Source organism: Elaeis guineensis, chromosome 16 (assembly GCF_000442705.2).
Source record: "Elaeis guineensis isolate ETL-2024a chromosome 16, EG11, whole genome shotgun sequence".
NCBI lineage: Eukaryota > Viridiplantae > Streptophyta > Magnoliopsida > Arecales > Arecaceae > Elaeis > Elaeis guineensis.
In genome coordinates this window covers 29,815,510-29,837,278 of record NC_026008.2, presented here as the reverse complement: position 1 = coordinate 29,837,278, position 21,769 = coordinate 29,815,510, and the positions used below count along the sequence as shown (strand labels likewise).

The 21,769-nt window shown below is 36.7% G+C and overlaps 1 protein-coding gene across 8 annotated transcripts; it reads right to left on the bottom strand.

Annotated features, from left to right (window-relative positions):
• Positions 1–696: 696 nt before the first annotated feature.
• LOC105059355 (protein TPX2) lies at positions 697–21,365 on the bottom strand. 8 transcript variants are annotated; one of them, XM_073250378.1, is made up of 15 exons: positions 20,898–21,365; positions 8,675–8,828; positions 8,199–8,307; positions 5,378–5,428; positions 4,864–4,979; positions 4,688–4,766; positions 4,535–4,597; positions 4,335–4,397; positions 4,049–4,143; positions 2,922–3,000; positions 2,420–2,482; positions 2,020–2,222; positions 1,773–1,876; positions 1,080–1,121; positions 697–988 (listed from the first exon to the last, which is right to left on the bottom strand). In XM_073250378.1, the coding sequence occupies exons 1-12, from the start codon at positions 21,076–21,078 to the stop codon at positions 2,082–2,084; spliced, it is 1,194 nt and encodes a 397-aa protein (XP_073106479.1). In that variant the 5' UTR covers positions 21,079–21,365; the 3' UTR covers positions 697–988; positions 1,080–1,121; positions 1,773–1,876; positions 2,020–2,081. The 8 variants fall into 8 exon arrangements, with proteins under 8 accessions (XP_073106479.1, XP_073106481.1, XP_029116128.1 ...); XM_073250380.1 differs by having other exon boundaries at positions 697–1,121; positions 1,949–2,063; positions 2,145–2,222; XM_029260295.2 differs by having other exon boundaries at positions 697–1,121; positions 2,020–2,063; positions 2,145–2,222; positions 20,898–21,364.
• Between the last annotated feature and the right edge of the window lie 404 nt (positions 21,366–21,769).

Genomic DNA, 21,769 nt, shown 5'->3' with positions numbered 1-21,769 from the left:
ATCCTAGACCTTCATCCTTTCTCCTCCACTTATATATTAACCTAGACCAGCTCTAGGTATTCTTCCAACCACCCAACCATCCCGACTACCATTATGTACTAATTGGCTATTCCAAAGTTGCTCTTTAGCGCCATAAGACCTATCACATCATCCATCCTTCCAAATATACTGCATGAACAATTGAACCACTAGCCCCTCCCATTTTGTTTTGCATGAGAGAGAGAACCCTACATACCCATCGAATCCAAAAATAATTTAAGTAGAAAACTCTGGAAACACTTTCCAAATTTTGAACCCTAAACCATCTCCACTTGGAGGGAAGGGAGAACCCTACATATCCATCAGATTTAGAAATCATCTAGGTTCAAAAGCACTGGAAACACTCCGAACTTTAATCCAAAACCATTTCCATTTGGAGAGAGCACTAAAACAGTACCTAGTTCATCATTGCTCTTTGAACCATTAATTTAATTTTTACTCATAATAAAGCTTCCGACTAGAAAGCTTGTTCAAACTTCAGCAATAGTAGCAGCAAAAAAATCATAGATGAAATTGTATAGCAAATATTATAATATATCAAAATTATATCTTAGTACAACTTTGAGTAACAGACATACCTTACAATTCCAAGTGTAAAACTGTAACATAAGATATTTTCTTGTGCAATCTATGCATAGTACTTTTTTTCATGTAAATGATTTCTGCATACTTAGATTTATTAATTTTTTTTAAAAAATTATACTCATGTGTAAGGCTGTACAATTCTGGACTGTCATTTTTATTGAGCCATTAATTGCTCACAGCTCAACTTTACAGTAACAAATACATCTTTAAATCTCCAGCACCTCTAATTGCTGGATGGTAATTTTCACGTCCTAGCAGCAATCCCTCAACTTACAGAGAACTGATGAGACAGCCTAAGCTAAGATCCATGGCGCACTAGTGATGCAAGCTGTTTGCTCCATGAATGCAAACTGCCATATACCACCTGTTTAGAAGGGAAAATTGATCTATATCTTCTTGAACAATTCCTGTCACTTGATCATCATGAAAGATGGCTAAAAAAAATGACACTGTACCATCCAAAAAGAAAGTCCTTCCCAATCAACATAAATAGGCACCTGCAGCAATTTACAAACAGGAAAATTATTTTTTGGCTCTGTCTACTACAGTGGTAATTCACAGCTGCTAATGAAAACAAATAAAAGGAAATACTGACTAAGATTGTGTGAACGTAACAAGCTTGCAGTAGCTAGCTAATAGAAGTCTATAGATAATAAGGTAACAAGTGAAACACGTTTGTTTGCAGCTGTGTCTCCCTTTAATTAAGCCATAAAATTCAGCTTGGAGTTGCACAGTTCAAGACTGTCCCAAGTACAGAGGTGGAAACTTAAATATCAAAAATATCTAGGAAAAAACTGACATGGCTGAACTATGAACTGCAACAAATATGTCTGAGCACCCAAGAAAATAATACAAGATGTTTTAAGTAAACCATTGCAGTACCACCCCCTATATGGTGCATTGAAAGATAAGAAGCAAGGATTTTACTTGAAACATGAACACAATTACTCAAACATGAACACAATGACTCCCATGAGAATGGGGAACAAGCGAAGTATATACTCTTAGCCGTCTAGGATTCTCGAATGGATGCTAATTCTCATGAGTGCAAGGAAAATATAACAATTAAAAAGAACTAGATGAAAATGGAAAATGTTGGAGCTGCAAGGAAGGCATATGAGGACAGGTTACAATAGATGGGTATTTACCTGAACACATATGACTATGATTTAAAGTCATATCTCATTGTCATATTCAAATGTAATCTACCTTCTCCAAGTATTTGCAATTTTTACTTGGCCACATGAATCCTCTGCAAATAAGAGTTATAATATTTATGCCAAAGAACATATGATGCAAAAAAATGTTAAGAAAATGTGTTCACCTCCAAAAAGAAACTAAAGGCAATCACAGGTGACAAAGAGTGCACAGGTTTCTCCTTATAAAGTAGCTTACCATTTTTATTTTTGTACAGTAGTGCTTGAATTCTCTTTCAAAACCTTGCAACGTTGCAAGAACTAGTGAATACATTTGAAAAGAAGTGAAAAAAATAATATTAACTGAAGGAGAAAAATGGAAACCTCAGCAGCCACATAAGTGGGCAGTTGACACCTTGTCTGAGAAGCAGTAGTCTTCTGTTCTTCCGAAGCTAAAGAGAGCTAGCATTGGAACAAAATAAGCAAAAGGATACATACACAAAATATCATTCTACCACAAGATTTAAATATACTATAACGTGATTGTGCCAGAAAAAAGGTTCTGGATCGTCAATAATTATACTCAAGGATAACAAATGACTTCATTGTGACCCAAATTTTTTTACAGTAAAATCATAAATTATGGTGTTTAAATCTACCATGTTGAAAAGTTCCGTCAATGCAGTCTGCTGACAACTTTTGGTGGTTGACAAGTTGAAGTCCTACAAAGAAGTAAAAAAGGATAAATATATGTCCAAACAAACAGAAATTACAGTTGTTCCTTAGACCATTTAATGTCAAAACATTTAAAACCTTAGGTACTGTTATTTCCTGCTTGGTACTTTGGAAGATGCCAAAACCTCCTTTGTAAGCAAAAATCTATCCAAAAAGTTAAAGATGTGATCTTAGATGCACAACGAAGACACTGCATAAGAGCCTTCACATGATGAGAGACATGTTTTCCCCTGAATTTTTCTTATCCATGTAGGCATAAAGACATAAATATAGCAGAATCCTAGAACCTTTCTGTTAGCTCGTAGAGAAAAATAAAATTTTAATGGATGGATGCTACAACATCATGCCACTAAAAACACTCAACATGGCTCAAATTTCCAATGAACTTGAAGTAGAAAATAAGTAATGGCTTTAAACAGTAATTACCGAAGTTACCTTCTTACTCCACAGTCTAGCTTTGAATATGCAAGACATGTTTCTGCTGTCCTTTGCCTTCTCATCATCACTAATAGGTGAAATGGAACCAAAAACAAAAAAATCAGGAGTATAAACCAAAAGTACTTTTTTAAGACAAATCTTTGATCAATCGACAATTTCCATTTGACGTAAAAGCTTTTTCTTTTTCGCTTTCAATGAACAAACATATGAGATACACTTGCTTGAACGACCACACATTTGCCCTAGTAACATGATGAGGAAACAAAAAGAATCATCTTCGGGGGAAGTGTTGCGATTTAAACATTCTATCTGAATTTTTAGGTTTTATCCCTACTTTTACATGCTTTATTGAAGGGTTTATTTTGGTGTTTTCTGATTGGCTTTGTACCGACTATTAAATCCAGTTAAGGGTCAAACCATCATCATGGCAGTGAATATCCTAATGGATACTTATATAATATGATATCAATTAACATCATCTGATGCTTTCTCTCCCTTGATAACTTGCTGCACTTGCACTGAATGATCTGAGTTTCATTCACTGGTAGATGATAGGACACTGACCCTAGAACAGTAAACAAATTTGTTAATATAGGAGTGAACAATGCTTGCATTAGATCTGTATAGGCACATTAAAGACTACTAATCTGTTATAATCCAATCATCTTAGCCATGCTCACTTTAGATATATACTTCTGTTCTTACGCTAGGGAAAGAAAGTAAGATACATACTTCTCTTTCCCTTCATTCACTCAGAGAAGTTCAAGCAAGTTTTCTCATCTAACTCTCCAAGTATCAACCTCCTTCGAAGACTCTGATGATCACACAAACTCATTGTCTCCACCTTTCTCCCCTCCCATTCAGTGTGAAGCATAAAGTAAATAAGTTGGCAACCAACAACAAATAAATGGACAAAGAATCAATTTTATGGTTTATGCTTAGATGTAGATCTGCCTAAGATTACAGCAAGCAGAATTGATAGTGCAAGAGGCAACGGTTCCCAGATTAAAAGCGGGAAGTGAAACCATTATGGTGATTCTACACAATTCGAAAAAAATTTGAATGCTCACAGGAAGACACTCAAGCACATTGGCATGACTACACTTTTGGCTTACTTTGGTAGCTTTGGAGCACCAGAATCCTGAAGTTCTGTCCTTTTGGATCCTGTCACGTTACCCTTTACTGCAGAAGGAATATGACTGTCTGAAACCTGTATTATACATTAAGCATCACATATTGAGATTGAAGAATAGATTTTGCAAGCTACATAATTGTCTGAACAAATCTATTAACTGAATCACAGGCTTCAATACTAGAATAGGAAAAGTGTTTTCTAAGACTGCAATTTATAAGGGTATAATAATGCATTAGAGATGCATGATCAGTGTTGCTGCATTGTACCGTTGATGATGATGTAGCCGAGCAATGTTGAGTAGTCTTGTTGCGAGTTTTCAAGTTGAACTCCTAAAAGACAATGGAGCAAGAAAGGAACATAAAAATCAGCTGTTGAAAATTTGAATATTCCTTCATTCCTTAAGGAGCCCTAAGACATACAGTAGACCTATATCCATTAGACAGAATGAGAGAATTTGCAGACCTACTTTAAAACTGGGTAACCGTGGGGTACTCTTCTGAGCAAGGGACACTGAAGGAGCCTCAAGAATCTGCATACCCAAAGGAATAACCATGACCTACATGTTCAGAGAATCTAAATCACATTATTATCAAACTGCTTAAGGATTTATACTACCAACTTTTTGGTTTAAAGGGCGTTCTTTGAAGGCAGATGTGGTTGGTACCATCCCTTCTTGTAAATGTTTAGCATTGCTCGGCCTGTATTCTCGATAGCATGTGATGATTGTATGGTTTTCAAGACAAAATTCTGCACCTTTGTTGGTGAGTTGCATGAATACATGTTAAGCAGGTTTACCTTACTCTTTGAGCCCTAAAGTTAAGAGCCCTTCGTGCAGTTTCCAGTTTGGGTTCTTTTGGAATTGTAAGTTTCAACCTAGGAAGCCCAGTATTGCAAACAGCAGGCCCAGTTTTCTGCATTGCTCAAAAAAATCCCATGATTAGCTGGAAAACAAAATGCATGAAAGGATCATAGCAATCAAGCTTCATATAAAACTACTGAAATAATTTTGAGTTCAGATATCAATAAGACAAGACTAGATAAAATCTAGGAAAAGGCATGACCCTGGGATGAAGAAGGATTATTCCTCCTTGAAGTAACGAAACACTTAAGCAAGGAAGAAAACTTCAGATGAAAAGGTTATTTATTATTCTTTAGGTATTCTATGTATTTCATATAAAACTCCAAAAAAAATTTATCCTTATTTCATATAAAACTCCAAAAAGAACTTTGGATAAAATTTCAAATATATACTGCAGGAGATTACCTTTTACCCCAAGGACTAGAGATTTGTGCTGACAAGAAGGATTACCTTTTTTGGAACTTTGTGAATCAAATCAAGTTGTGGCATTGCACCAACTATCTGCATTGCATAAGATGAAAAATAAACATGATCTTAGTGGTAGCTAGCAAATTAATTATATACATTACAGTTTCAAGCAATATTCACCAGTTCTTATATGGAGCATGGAACAAAGTCAAAACCACATGGACGAACAAATTTTCAATTGAATATGAAAATTTGGTCAAGAACATAAGCAGCAGAAAGCAAATCTTGCACTTCTCCACAAAAGAAAAGTGAGCAAGAATGAAATAAAATTATACCTGTACTTTAGATGAAAGAAGAAAAAAGAATTTAGTCAATTTACTAAAGACCATAGAGATACCTCCTAAAGCACCCACTATTAGACATTACAATTTCATAGACATGGGAAAAAAGGATTGATTATGGACTTCTTGTTGCATTTGTGGAGGACGTGGCCAAACCAAATGGGCTTCACCAGTCTTGGGATGATTTTGGCACATATTCTCAAGCACATGCAATTTGAAGGTTATCCAGAGGCTAGAGTAGGATCAGACAAAAGTAAAGAAGACTATTATATCAACCAACATCTCGGTATGCATCAGTATTGGACAACCCCCAATACAGATATGAAAAATTCCTGGCCCTGTTCTCTCAGCCAATATAAAATGATAAATTCCAAGATAATGGCAGATATGATATATATACATATCTGCTGATATTTTTCAATCACCTTTTTATTTCCTTAAATAGGTTTTTTTCAATTAATAGATTTTATTCTTTGTTCATTTCAGTAATGGTTGCCTACTGAGTGGCAGATGTCTCCTGATTTATAAACCTTGCCCCTTCCCCCACTACATGAGTGCCCATGCACACAAAAATAGATAGAGAGAGAGGAGCAGTCAAGGGTGGGGTCAGGTGTGGCTGGTGGGTTGTAGGACTATACAAGCTTGTTCTTCACTAGCACTTCAGAATATAATCTTTTGCAATCTTGAGCAAGTAATCATGTCCTGAGGATCATAAAGTCAAACATTTACATTTAAGTGTTAGATTGGTCATAGAATGCGAATGAAGTACTTGTGCTGTTATGCATGTTAGGCTGGTACTTATTATTTTATGGTGGATAAAAATGAGGTGGTTGTCATTATTTTACAATGTATAATATATGAAATGACAACCAAAACCATTAATGCTGAAAAACATACATTGTGAGATTTACAAATTATTCTTCACCATTGATTATCCATAATTGCATCATCCTTTGTCAGTGCAGCTATTTTCCTTTTTTGATGTAATTCCAGTTCCTCTCGCTCGACTTCCATCTAACTTCTTAATGTCTCTAGGCAGTCTCTCCACTTTCATTGCAGAATGACAGGAAACCAAGGAAACAGAAGATAGCTAAACAACCCCAAAAAAAAAAAAAAAGAAAAGAAACTTTTCACCAACAACATAAACTACAATAGCATAGGGATAACTATCTCGCACATTGTTGATGTACCACAATATTTACATGGGGTCAATTGTTTCTAAGGAGTTTATTGAAGTTTTTTGCTTCTTCTTTATTGGATTTCCAGTAGCAACTAAATGTCTGGTGAAGAATAAAACTTTCTCGGCACAAATGATAAAAACAGGCTATCCCATATAATGGAAGAGGAAAAGAATGGAAGAAGCATGATTAAGGAAGGACACTGACTTTCTATAGGAGAAAGCTGGTTGGGTCTAGGAAGAAAAGAGAAGAGAGGGAAAGGAAGAGCGATGAAAATTGAAATGGAAGGACGAAACGGAGGAATGGTAGGGGAAGAAAAGAATGAAAAGGAGAAAAGTTTGAAGAGGTGAGAAAGAAAGGACATCAGGTCCTTTATTTTAAAAGTTTGAAGAGGCAAGTTATGTTGATGTAATTGTAGATATCTGTGTAAATTTTAGTTTCATTTAGTGCATGTAAAGCACCAGGACTGATACATTTGACCACAAGAATATCCATAAGACCAATGCTATTATGGTTTTAGTTTTCTTAGGAACCATCTCTGTTTTTATTTCTTTTTAGCATCGTGGATCTCTATGTTTGTCCATTGATTAGAATTTCAGCATTTGACAATTTTCCATTGTTTGATCATGATCTTTTTTCGGAACACATCATTCAACAATTTTATTTTATTTGATCTAAAAATCAGAATGGATCTTTTCTAAAGTTGAATTATCAAAATCAATTATTATCAGCTATTTTTCTAGTATTAGGCAATTACTGCTTACCTTGGGTCCATTTGGACTTCCAAATTATTTAAAAATCAGCCACATAATTCCTCTAAAGTCTCCATCCCTTTCTAGCATAAGCCCAGCACAACTACAATTCGAGGACTCTGAGTAATGCATTTCATTTAGGTGTTCCATGATTTTAGTCCATCTATGATACTACCAAATTAATCTATTAAATTCTCCGCAGGCAGCTACTTACGTTCAGGCCATGATAACTTGGTCCAATGAACTATGATGATCTTACCACTCCCAAAATACTTGTCATCAAGAAATTCAAATATCATACATTACACAAATGAAATCACAAGCAAAGGTCACAGGTTTATGGGCTTCAAAAGTTGAGATTGTGATTAGATACTGTAGTAGATAAGCTAATTGAACTTAAAACTTACACGCATATCCTTATACATTATAAAAGATCCAAACATATCATATACTTAAAACAATGATAACACTAATAAACAGTACAGCACCAGCAAGCTATTGATATCATGGTGTAACAATATGTTATAATCTGATTCAAAACAAGTGTACGCATGCATATATGCATTATTAGAGAACAAAATTAATGCAACACCTTGCATAAATGACCTCTCTCTAGTCTTTGCCTTTTGGCAGCTTGATGCAGATAACTGCTTGAATCTTCAAAATTCCTGTTACTTTTGACTGCTGCTGGTTTATGAGACCTGATAAGAGAAAAGGAACCTAAGTCAACAATTTCTTTCAACAAATAATTAAATGCCTATGATAAATAGACAGAGAAAGAAGATCATGTACATAAAATTATAGTCCTCAAAAACAACCAATATAAGAATTGTTGGAGAAAATTGATCAGATACAACATTCAATGAACATGAGAAAATGCGAGAAGATAATTGAACCTATGGGGAAAACACCAAAATTTTTAAACAACAAAAATGAAGCAACAGAAGTAATCATAAAAATTTAGGTTTCAAAACAATACAAAGAACATGATGATTACAGTCAGTTTTGAATTATGTAAAGAGAGTAACTACTATAAATATGAGGCATAAATATCACCAGGGGACACACCGGCAGGCATTCTTCACTTCACGTGGTTGGTTTTGCTTGGCCAATTGACTTGCAGTAGGCTTCATCAAAGTTGAAGCTTTCGAGAAAGGGCCCTTGGTAGTAGATTTTCCACTAACTTTGGAAGCACGATGAAGCATACATCCATGTGCCAACCCTACAAGATTAAAGGCAAAAAACGTATAATAAAAAATAATAATAATAATATCACTATTTTGACCCACTTCTTCCCGATCTTGTTTGCCAATACACTCCTCAAACAAAGAAGAGAATATAAATATTATAAACCTCAAATTACAAACATAGAAAATGCATTACCTTTGTCTGCAAATTTACTTAAAGAAAATCATATGATTCAAAAAGTGCTTCATCCCTAACAAACAGCATGATGGATTAAAAAGACAAGGTGAAAAACAGATATCAAGAACTTTCAATTAAACAGTGAGCACAAATGTCTGATCATTAATGATCCAAAAGTAATGCCACGCTAGCAGTATAAAGCAATTCAATCACAATTCATATTAATCATTATTCTATGACCAAATGACCCTCTTCATTCTCTCAAAACAAGCAGCTATGTTAGCTTTTTAATAAATCAACTGACACTGTACCAAAAAACATATAAATAAATAAATCAAGTGACAGTTTATATTTATGCTCTATAAAGACAAAAAAATATTTTATTTTAGTTAAGAGGTTCCATTTCATTAAAATTTTCCATCATTATTGATATTCATACAACAAGGAAACCATGGATAAAGCAGGAACAGTGTTGGGTTACTCAAACTAAAGAGAGAAGTATAGCGTTCCATGTTTACAGCCTTCTGACTTGTTTTAGTTTTTATATTTGGTAATGAAACATGAGCAGCTAAATGCCACATTCCACATTGGGGCAGGGAATTATAAATAATTATTAGGTGACAAATGCAACTAGCAAGGCACCACAAAAGAGACGCAGCATATTCGCTGAATGTCTTAGAATATGGCTAGCTTAAGTACCATGTCAAACTTGTTCCACAATGCATTGTTAATTCAACATCCAGCAATAGTTTAAAATCTGAGCAATAAAACGTTCTAGCATCTCCTCTTCTAATCTCATTGTCAATCCCACCCTATTCTGGTGCCTATATCTCAAGCTGCATTACATAATCCACATATGAACATGTACAAAAACATTATAAGAATAATAACAAGACAACATGTCATGCAGAATCACTCCAAACCGAGTGGTTTAGAGCGGTACCGGCACAAACCATCTGGTTCACACCAGTTCGGGGCTCCATGCCCCCTTACACTTCAATAATACAGGGAGGCTAAGAAGGCATCTTGTGCATTCTCAACCCCTCTCTCTCCCTCTCTCCCTCTCTCTCTCTCTCTCTCTCTCTCTCTCTCTCTCTCTCTCTGAGTTTTAAAAAATAAAAATAAAAATAGGAAAATCTGGATTTTGCACTTTTTGAACCAAATCGAAGCTAAAATTAGGTAATGAACCTCTCCTCCTCATTTCATGTTTTTTGGTTTAGAGGCTGAAAATGGGCAATAAAATGGGAAAATAGGTGGAGGTCACGCCAAATTTTTTGATTTTGGCAAGATCTCATGATATGTTGTGGATTTATAGAATGCCACCAAAATGATAGTTTTTAATTAATTCTATAATTTTTAGATTTAAAATAGATTTTTAAACTAAAAATTTTAAAAATAAGTGTAAAAAAAAATTCTGTAAAATTAATAGCATGATTAGGGGTTTGTTGTTGTTCTCTACCAAAATTTAGTACAAATTTATTTAAGTTCGGGTATGATAATGCATATCGTGATATAGATCCAAATTAACTCTCACCCTTATTTACTTGCCAGAGCTAACATCCATGTCTAGCTGTATATGAATCTACTAATAGATCGAGCTATCTTTATGACCTACTTCACTCTACCAATCTTTCCAATGTCCATTAACATAAGATCAATGAAGTGCACAATATATGGAGTTCAGAAAATATGTGGCCACAACATAGGTGTGGCAATTTATGGCTCAACCCATCAACCCAATCTGCAAACAGCCCGCTTTAAGTAAGTTAGAGTTTGACATAAAAGATTTGGGTCATAAACAAGTCAACCCATCTAGATCTATTAATTAAACGAGTCAGATTCAGGTTTAGACTTTGGACCTGCTTGATCCATTTTGACTCATTTAAAACCTGCTTAACTCATTTTGTCATGTTTAACCCGACCCCCTTAACCTATTTAATATATTTAAATCCATTTCCTTTATTAAAGATCCACTTAACCCATTTAACAAATAGGTGGTGTTCGGATTGATGAATTTTTTACCCGATCCGAATCCAATCCAACCCATATCCAACCCAATTTGACCCAACTGCCACCCCTACTACCATATTGCATCAAAATCTCCTCAGTGGCCCTATATTATGGCCTATTGTCTGTGACTACCTGCACGACATTCTCCTCTCCTACATAGTTTATAACCTCCTTCATCAATCTAAGAATGTAATGAGCATCGTGCACCTAATCCAAAGCACTTATTGACCTATGAAAGAATATCTTCATATCGCAGTATGTCAAAAAATTTATGATGCTCTATTTGTTCGGACCTGTCTAATTATCACATATAAGAATCAAAATAAGTGTCCCACTTGCTCTGGTTGGAGCCTGTCCACTTCTCTGACTCCTCATTGTTGTCTAGGAGCTTACTATACATACATACGTACGTACGTACATATATATATATATATATATATATATATATATATATATATATATATATATATATATATATATATGCTTCAATCCTATAGGATCTGCATGTCCTTTAGCCCTGAAATGGAATCAAGATGCAATGACTCTCCACATGTCCTTATTCTTGACTAGCATAGAATCAATCCTCTACCACTTCAAATCTCTACTTGGAAAGGTCACTGGATCTACATCATGAATGGCAGCATTTGTCGGTATCTCTCCAGACTTTTTCCCCTTTCTTGTTGCCAAAGGCCCCAATATAGAGGTTATATGGTTGCCACCTATGCTAACAACCTCCTTGACCAAGGAGATCCTCCAGAAGTTTGGATCTGCCTTGTCAACCCTAGATTTAGTGCTTGACTCATACTATGAGCATCCAAATTGAGCCCTATGCATGAAAATCTCATCGATCTATCACTGGTCATGCAGGCTTGCTTGGATGGCAGCCTGAATCTGTGACTCCTCATCATTTGGTACAAACTTCTTAGAGCTCTTTGGATCCCTAGTGTGATATGACAAAGGCTATGCTGCTTGATGCTCCACCATTACCCTTTTCTCAATTGCTATCCACTTGGTCGCCTTGAAATTAGTGAAGTGCTTCTTCATAAACTGACAGATCTTTTATGAATATTTTTAGCAAATAGACATGTCAAGGCAATCATTAGCTAGATGCCACTTCAACCAAGTTATCCCTTCTCTTTTGAACTCTATGTCATACCACTTACACCACCAATGGTGCAGACTTCAGAGCATGATCCCATAATCCTAACCAATATCATGCTCTGGCTTCTTCCTTGTTGAAACCAATACTACAAGTTTACGAAAGACATATCAAATATTTTACATCAATTGCTAATTACCTAATTAATGATTTGAAAATTAGTGAAATCATATTGTAATTAAAAAATCATCAAATTAAACAAAAAATACTTTTACATTATCTATATATAATACAGATTTTTAGTAATTTTAGATTTTGTTAATTTTTTTGATTAATTTTTATATAATAAATTGATATTTAATTAGAAAATATTTAGAAAATTTATGATAATCCAAAATAATGTAAAATCCTACCAAAGATGCTAGATATATTTTTATCTTATTTATCAATATTTAATTAATTATCCAAAAAATAGTGAAATTTTACTATAATGAAAACAATCAGTTTTCTACTTCAAGAAATACATCTAAATTATCCATACATAATAACTAATTTTCATAATTTTATATTATTTGTATATTTAAAATATATTTTAATTTAGAAAAATTAAATATAAAATATTCAAAAAAATTAATTTGAAATTGGATAAATATTTTCACAAAAGATCAATTATTTTTCGAATTTATTCAAATTTGGATCTATACTTCTACATGCATAATCATGCCCAAACTTAAATAAGCTAATACCGAATTTGATAGAGCATAGCCTACACACCCTTAACATGTTACTGATTTTACCCTTTTTTTATTATTTTTTTATCATTAATTTTTTATATGAAAATATATTTTTCATTTGAAAAATTATAGAGCTAATGAAAAATCATGATTTTGGCGATATTGAATAGATAAATCTACAGCATGTTATGAAATCATGTCAAAATCAAAAATTTTGGCATGATCTTCTCTTACTTTCTCATTTTATTGCATTCCAACCTTAAAAAAAAGGAGGAAGGAGGAAAGTGGCATTACTTGATTCTACCTCTGATTCGACATAGATCTGTGCAAATCCAATCCTTTTCTATATTTTTTTTAAAAAGTGAGGGAGAGGCTAACAAGGTGAGGGAGGCCTTCTCACCCGCCTCAATCACTTAAGAGAGGATGAAACAACGCTAAACTGAGACGTACTGCCCAGCCTTGGTACATCTCCAAACCATTTAATTCAAAGCGTTCAACCCCCATTTTTAATCAAAAGGGAGAATTGTCCCGGTTCCCCCCTCGATTTGGCTTAGTATGCCCCGAATCAGGCAGTATGGTGAACTATGATCCCCTCTCTCCCCCTCCAACCCTTTCCCTCCCTCCCTCCTCTCGCGCTTTTCCTCCCTCTCCTCGCTCTCCCTCTCCAAGATTCGATACTTTTTGGCTCACTACAATATGTACTATTACCAAGGTTTGCTGTACCGGTACCGGACGGCGTGCCGGTGCCGGACCGGTACGGTACGGTACCGGTACCATACCATACCGACACACGGTATGCTTGAGCGTACCGGTACGGTACCGGTACATAATATTTTTTCGATTTTTAATTTTTTTTTTGGATTTTTGAAGTTAATAATTGATAAATACAACCTCAATGTGGCATTATATTGCATATTATTGACATATTTGGGTTCAATTTGGAGTTAGGTTGTGGTACAAAGACTCTTGATCCAAAATTTCAAACATATATTTATTTACATTATATTTCAACTATGTCATCTTAAAACTAAAGAAAAAATATATAAAATACGTATTAAAATATATCTAAATATTTAAGTACAAAGCGCAATAACTGATATACGAACTTTAAGATGTACTCTGTATTTAATTTCTTGTCGAGTATCTGTGACGCTCGTAGATGTCTGGATCATCAACATAGTCTGAAGGGATATCAGTCCAACCCTCTAGCCAAGTTACATCGTACTCTCGAATATTCATCATCCCATAAGGCATCCTCTCTGGATTGTAAGACATCTCAGACCTCTCGCTAAAATTCTGACTTTGAGAAGTATCCTCGAGATGATGGTACGATTGTGGAGGAGTCCATCCAAATATGTCAGTAGCAAAATCTGATCCATAAGATGCTCCAGGCTGCATAGGGTAGTAACCACTAGAAGATGATGCCTCGGATGCACCATATGCATATGGATCATAAGATGGCTGTGGATAATAGGATCCATAATGCGAGGATGATCCAGATACATCCATGGATCCTACTCCACGTGCAAGATCGTCCGCAGTATATATATATAATTAAAATATATGCAAGTATAACAAAACACGATAGTTTAATGATAATTAAAATAATTATATATAATTTTAAAATAATTTTAATAATTATTTTAAAACTTATAAATTCAAAATAAATATGTTATATGCTTCAAATAATATTTTTAAATTAACTAAAATATAACATTATTTTTATATATTTTTTATTTTATAATTAAATTTTTTAATTTAAATAATTAAAAAAATAATTTTTTAATTTCAAATATTTGAAAAAAAAATTGAAATTAGATTTAAGTAGCTTGAATCATTCTAAACATGATTCCCAAACTCTAATTTTTTTCCTAAAATTTAATTTTTTTAAATTTTTAAATAAATATTTAAAAATATTTAAAAAATATATAATTAACGAAAATTAATAATTTTGATGTCATCGTGTAGATCTTTCAAAGATCTATCACATATAATTAAATCATACCAAAATCATAAGATTCTGGCATGATTTTCTCCTATTTTTATTTTACCTCATTTTTATCCTATTTCTAACAACAAAAACAAAAAAAAATATTTACTAACAAAATAACAGATTATCTTACCTCCGGTTAAAGATCAGTCTCTTCTCAAATCACTCCTCCAATTTCACGAAATTTTACCTTCTTTTCTAATTTTTTGGAGGTCTCAACGATTAAGTTGCCCACGGCCATGGGTGTTCTCTGAGAACTCTCAAAGAACACTGAAGGCCTGGTGCTTTAATAAGCACCAGACCCTCCCCCCATGTGAAGTGAGCCACGCCTATTTCTCTCTCCCCTCCCTCCCCCAACCACGTGAAAAGGCCCCCACCTTCCCCCTCCCCCCTCCTCCATGTGAAATGGTCCCCTGGGCGGTACGATTCAGTTCACCCCGAACCGACGGCGAACCAAGCTATACCGCCCGGTATGGGTCCGAACCACACCGAACCGGGCAGTTCAGTACGGTTCGGGGTCATTTTAAAAAAAACAGGCCCGAACCAGACCGGTAAGGGACCGATCCGGCTCGGTACGCCCCGTACCGGGCGGTTCGGCCCGGTACGGCAAACTCTGACTATTACCATTCCAAACTAATATGTTTGGCTACTTACTAAGCTACATAACTCGACCACGAACTTACATTTCAAATTTAGGGACCTATTTGTTAAGGGCCAATAGCAAATTTGAAGTACTTTTAGTGTACATATGGAGACACTACTATTTTAGGAGGGGAACATGGAGCTATTTTTGGTGTACATGAGGAAAAAGAGTGTGTTCGAATGCAATAATAAGAACAGATATAGTTGTAGCTCTAATGAGATATTTTATGTAGTTTAAAGTAATAGAACATGATAAATCTCCTATGATTGTAACTCTAATGAGCCATATTTAGTAGTTTAAAATAGCTTTTACAACCCCACAAGATAGGTAGTGTCCTGGCCATCCCATTCCATTCCTGTGAGAAAACGGAATCGAGATGAGTTCAGAACTTTGAAACCTATCCACATGGGGAGACAAGAAGAAAGAGGAAAGAAGGAAAGATGAAGAAAAGAAAAATGTGAGAGAAAAATAGAAGAAAAATGAAAAAAAAGGGAAGGAAGAAGAAAAAGAAAGAAAAAGCAAAGGAAAGAAAGAAAGATAAAAGAAAAGAAAGAAAAGAATAAAAGAAAAAGAAAGAAAAAAGGAAGAAAGGAAAGAAGAGAAAAGAGATGAAGGATATCTATTGGGATGCATAATTGAAACTGCTGTCGTGATGAGATGGGACAGCATGGTATCCCATTCTATGGAGAAACTAGTACACCTTCATCCTATGGGATTTAAAATCTTAATTTAAAGTAATGAACATGACAAAACTCCTATAGTCCTAGGTTTTGAGTAGTAAATATAGTTGGCCGTAATTATGAGAAAGTTTAATATGGAGGAAATGTTAGTTGTGTATTCAATTTGCCACTTATCTTATGATTAAATGATCTGAAGACATGCTTACAAGTTATTTGATTGTGCAATCGACAATTAATATATAGTCATTGACTATTCTCACATTTGGACTTGGCAAACTTAGGTTTTGGGTCATAATAGTTTATGAAAAATCTATATTTTACCATAGTTTCCTAAAGCAAGAAATATATAGGAGTAGGTTTGGATGTGGTTGTGACTTGTGAGGAAGCAGATCTCTTTATAAAAAAATGAATAGTAAAACTTTTAAAAACATGTGCAAGAGAGGTGTATGACTCATAAAAGGCTAAGGGGCAAGGATCACCTTATATGAGCTTAAATAATAGCATTAATACCTATAAATTTCACCATCTGTTCACCATCCATAATAAGCCAAAATATATATTCCACACAGTGACATCAACATCATGAACTTTAGAATTAACCAACCACCATTAAAAGGTTAATATTTATTAACCAAAAAAATATTCCCTCATCCTTGGAGGCATAAGCTATCCCATGGAGGCCAGGAAGTCGCCACCTAGCCATATGAGGTAAGTCAAGAAACATAATGGTTAGAAAAGGCTTGAAGGATCCAAATCTAGGTTAATGGTGAGGAAAGGCCCAAATGCGTGCCCACTATCCCTCCAAAAAATAGGTCCTATATCAAGAATAGGATACCTACTTCTAGTAATTAATAGGATTTTGGGGGGATGAGAGAGATTAAAAAGAGAAAAATAAAAAGGAAAGAAGGGGGGAGGAGTGTAGTGCCTTGATGCTTGCTTGAATGACTACTACCTCTCCATATCCCCTTTGATATGCTACGCCTAAAAAGGCCCCTCACAAAGGAGAGTGAAGGAGCTCTTCCTCCTTGGCTTGGTTGGAAGAGCTAGGCTAGTATGGGTCGAGTTCAAAGTTTTGGGGCTTTGAGGTAGATGGCATGAAGAAGAAGAAGGAAGCAAGGTTTCTTTTAGGGTGATCAAATTGGCTAGAGTTTCTCCTAGGCTTAATAATTTCTTCCTAGTTTCTACCATGGTATGAGGGGATATTTAAAGAAAAGACGTATTGATGGATAAGATTGAAAAAGTGTAACAATGCCCTAAATCTAAGGCTAAGATTACATTGCTAGGTGGTTTGATCTTATTAGCTTGGGTGTAAGGAAGAGGATTGCTGTGATGTCTTGGTTTAGATGGTGGAGATTATTTATGAGTCCATTTGTTTTGTTTTCTTAAGTTTTAAAGTTCAAAATGAAAGTTCTTAGTCCAATGGTTAGGATTAAGTCTCTGGATAATTCTCTAGGTCTAGTGGTGTAGAGTGAAGTATAGTGTAGGATTCTTATTGGCTAGAGAAAAGACGGAGATTAACGAGGTGTATGATTATTATGAAATTCCATATCGGCCCAAACCAGTCGATACACCACATATCGAGCTGGATCGGTCGAAAATTGGGATGGTTCAGCCAAGAAAAATGGTACACCGAAGGAGGGAGAGGGAAAGAGAGAGAGTGAGAAAGGAGGGGAGGAGACATGGCACGCCGTCATCGGAGGCCGATGGTGGTCCGCTGAGGCCATCGGAGGGCCACGAAGGCCTCCGCGGCTCGGCATCGCCTGATAGAGTACTTAATCGAGTGAGAAAGAGAGAGAGAGGGAGAGCGACGTACTGGAGGGAGGCGCAACCAACGAAGGGCTGTTGGAGTTTGTCGGATGGCTGCCATGGCCATTGGATAGCGAAATCATGCGGACGAAGCTGCGATCGTAAAACAGGGGTGACCGCGCTTGTTCACACATTGGCTTTTTTTTAAAAAAATAAAGATGAACAGTAAAGCTAGCAATGTGTTTGCCTGTTTCACTATTTAATATTTTTAAAAAAAAGCTAAGAAACAATAAAGATGACAAACCTATTGCCGACTTTACTATAATCAGAATTTTTTTAAAAAAAATCTTTGAAACATGGGCGATCGTCCCTATTTCATGCTCGCAGCATCGGAGATCACGATTGCATCGTCTGATTGCCACGACAGCCAACCGAAGGCCCTCCGACAGCTTCCCTTCTCTCCTTTTCTTTTCCTTCCCTCTCTTTTTATCTTTCTCTCTCAACTGAGTGGTGGATGAAGCAGAGGCCTTCGCGGCCCTCCGAGTGCATCGATGGCCTGCCTGTGGCCAATGCCGGCGTCTCCTCCAACCACTGCCTCCCCCCTTCTCCCTCTCCTTCCCTCCCTCTCCCCTTTCTCTCTTTTCCTCCTCCCAGTTCGCCTCTTCTCCTTTGTGTCGGTTCGCATCGGTCCAGTCCGATACGGATCCATACCGATCCATACCGTCGGTCGATCGACACGAGCTCCGATACCAAGTCCACAAACCTTGATGGCTATGATTGTAAAAGTGTATGAATGCCCTAGATCTTATGGTTAGGATTACACTGCTAAGTGGTTCAATTTTATTGGCTAGGGTGTAAGGAAAAGGATTGCTTAGATGTCGTGGTTTGGATGGTGGAGCTTGCTTATGAGTCCATTTGTTGCATTTTCTTAAGTTTTAATGGCTAGAATGAAAGGGCCCGGACGAAGGGTTAGGATTAAGTCTCTAGATAATTGCCTATGTCTAGTGGTGGAGAGTAAAAAAACTGTAGGGCTTTTATTGGCTAGAGAGAAGATGGAGATTGAAGAGGTGTATGGCTATGATTGAGAATTTGAGGGAGCTTCTCTCGTTGTGTTTCTTTTAATAGTATTTGCCCCACATTCCAATACATGGTAGAAAAATAAAGACCACTTGAATGATAAACATATGCCAGAGATGGAAACTGAAGAATGATGAGATATCTCAGCAATGGAAAGCAAGCCAAGAGAGAGAAATTCGTAGAATAACCATGGGATCCAGTGAGGATTGATAATCAACCAATGGAAGAAGGCCAACTTAGATAGCAAGCGGTAAGGTGCAAATGCGGCCAGAAGATAACTAGATAAGAGAGGCCGAGTAGTTATCTTAAACATAGGCTAAGTAATAAAGGTCACAAGATATGCTGAAAAAGAAAATGAGTAATTTAGAGAATAGAGGCTAAATTGAGTCTAATGGTAGAGTGTCTAGCAAGCATGCAGCAACGATGTGCTAGAGAAACGTGGAGCGCTTAGTGATCTGACTGATCATGAGAAGTGAGATGGACGAATGAAGCCTTTTGTGGTAACCATCAAGAAAAAGTGGATGAGAGAGCAATTATCAATTAAGAGATAGATGCTCATATAAGGAGAGAACATATGTCTAACAATTATAGAGGGTTGGTATAAATATTAGATGGTACTCTAGTAACAGGTCCACCAATCAACTACTTATTAGTTCCTATGATTTATCTTTATCTTCAGTGGCTCTAGTTTATCTTAGTTTATCCTTAGTTCATAGCTTGTAGTTCATGGCTCCAGCTATACTTTTTTCGAGAAGGTGGCGCCTCAATAGTAAAAATCCTTGAAGGTGGTAGGATCCGCTAACATTCGTAGTTTGTTCTAGTCCAAATGTCATTGGCACGTCCATACAACTATTCGATCTGGCTCCAGGCCTGCATCACATCCCATCTGATGGAAAGACAAGCAACTAAATGGCTAAGATTATAGATTTAGGTTTAAAAGGGATCTTGTGGTGTGATGGTTAGGATTTGGGTGACATGGGAGAAATGAAAGAGACGGTTAGAAAGGACTAAGGGACTAAGGTAATTAAGAGTTGAGATGATGTAGATTTGTGTTTTTTTTGTATGTTTAATTTAATGGCTAGGTGAAGAGATAGCTATGACGAAGAGATAGGATGAAAGGCTAAAATAGAGAGGGAGAATAGGATTTGAAGGCCAAAAGAGGTGCTAAGTGTGTGAAGAGAGATGGCTAGACTTCTCTTTTAGATTGGTGATGTGGAAGAGGAATAAAAGGCTAGGATCATGTAAGAGATGAGGAAGTCGGTCCAAGGGATAAGAGATGAGTAGCATTATGTTCCTAACACTGGATCTAGGGCAAGGCTGTAGGTTAAATGGGTCATTAGAGGATGGTGTGAGGGCCAAACTCAAAATGCACAAATTATGCCAGTGGACATCACTATTTTGGCATCATGGAGGAGCAGAACTTGTTACGAAGAAGATCTCTCCCTCGTCCTACTAGGAATTAGAATTTGGTGCAAGGATGGGATGTATAAGAAAATGGTGTTTGGAGAGACGGCCTTGTAATAGCCCTCTTGTGCATAGATGTGTGTAAGATTAAAATATGAACTTTCTATCCGCTCCCTAAGTGTATAATAGTAGTGAAATAGGTGATATGCTTTAGAGACTTATCTATATAGACCTTTTCTACTTGATTTCAGGAATTTAGCAATTTTTTGGAATCATAGTCTTCATGAAATTTTAAGATTCAAGAAAAAGCTTCGCATTTTAAAGTTGAAAATTTGTCTTGATGCTAAAAATCATTTAATTTGATCCCACTCAAAACCAAATACCTATCCACATCCAAATGGAATAATCAAGAGGTATCATTCTCTAAATTCGGAATGCAAATCGAATCAAAATATAACAAAAGCAGGAAGATAAATCAAAAACACATCAAGAATCCAAATATTCAAAACAGCATCCAAATCTTAAGGTGGTTTTGATACATACGAGATGGAGGGCAGCTGCCGGCTGTCTCGAACCAGAGCTCGGCGGCGCGGGCCTCAGCCGGGGTCTCCGCCCGGCCGAAGTCGAAGTACCGCGCGGCGTCAAATTCGTAGTCGAGATCAATCTCGCAGCCAAGAAAAACCCCTTCTTCAAACGCCGCCTGCATCGCCTCGTCGTCGTCCATGGCGCCTTCGAGACCTCTTAAGGTCCGGAGGAAAGAAGGGAGACCGCGGAGGTCGGGTCGCCAGCGGTCCCCGCGGCCCTCCACTCGTCCGGCGAGGGAAGCGGCCAGATGCTGGGGTTATAGGAGGGTTCGGAGGCGTAGAAGGGGAAACGCTGAACGGCGACGCCACCAGAGAGGAGAAACCGCGGCGGAGTCGCATGTGGACGGAGGAGCGGAGTAGGAGGGAATTTGAATACGAGCCGGAGGCCCGGAGGTGGGGACCGAGACGAAAAGACGAATTTGCCCTTAATCCTCACCGGAAATGTCGAACGCGCCCCTCTTATCTTGTAACGGCTTTGAAATGAGGACACGTTGGTCATTTAGATGCGGATGCGGTCGAAGGCTTGGTGGTATAAATGAAGACTACCCCATTTCCCCTGTATAGCGGGTTGCCTTGTCGGGAAGCGCATTCACGTTTCGCGCGCCGTTCCTTCTCTCCTGGAAAGATTTTGGTGCTAATTTGGTGCAGCATCAAGGGTTTATCGGTTTCAGCTTCCATATTGAACGAGACCAGTCAAAAATAAAAAATAAAAAGAAGTTAGAGATCCCCCTCTATTGATCACCGGCGGATTCACAGGGCCATGAGGAAGCCAATAATTGGCTAAGCACCTAGCATGGAACCAATTTCCAACTACCATATCATAGGCGAACT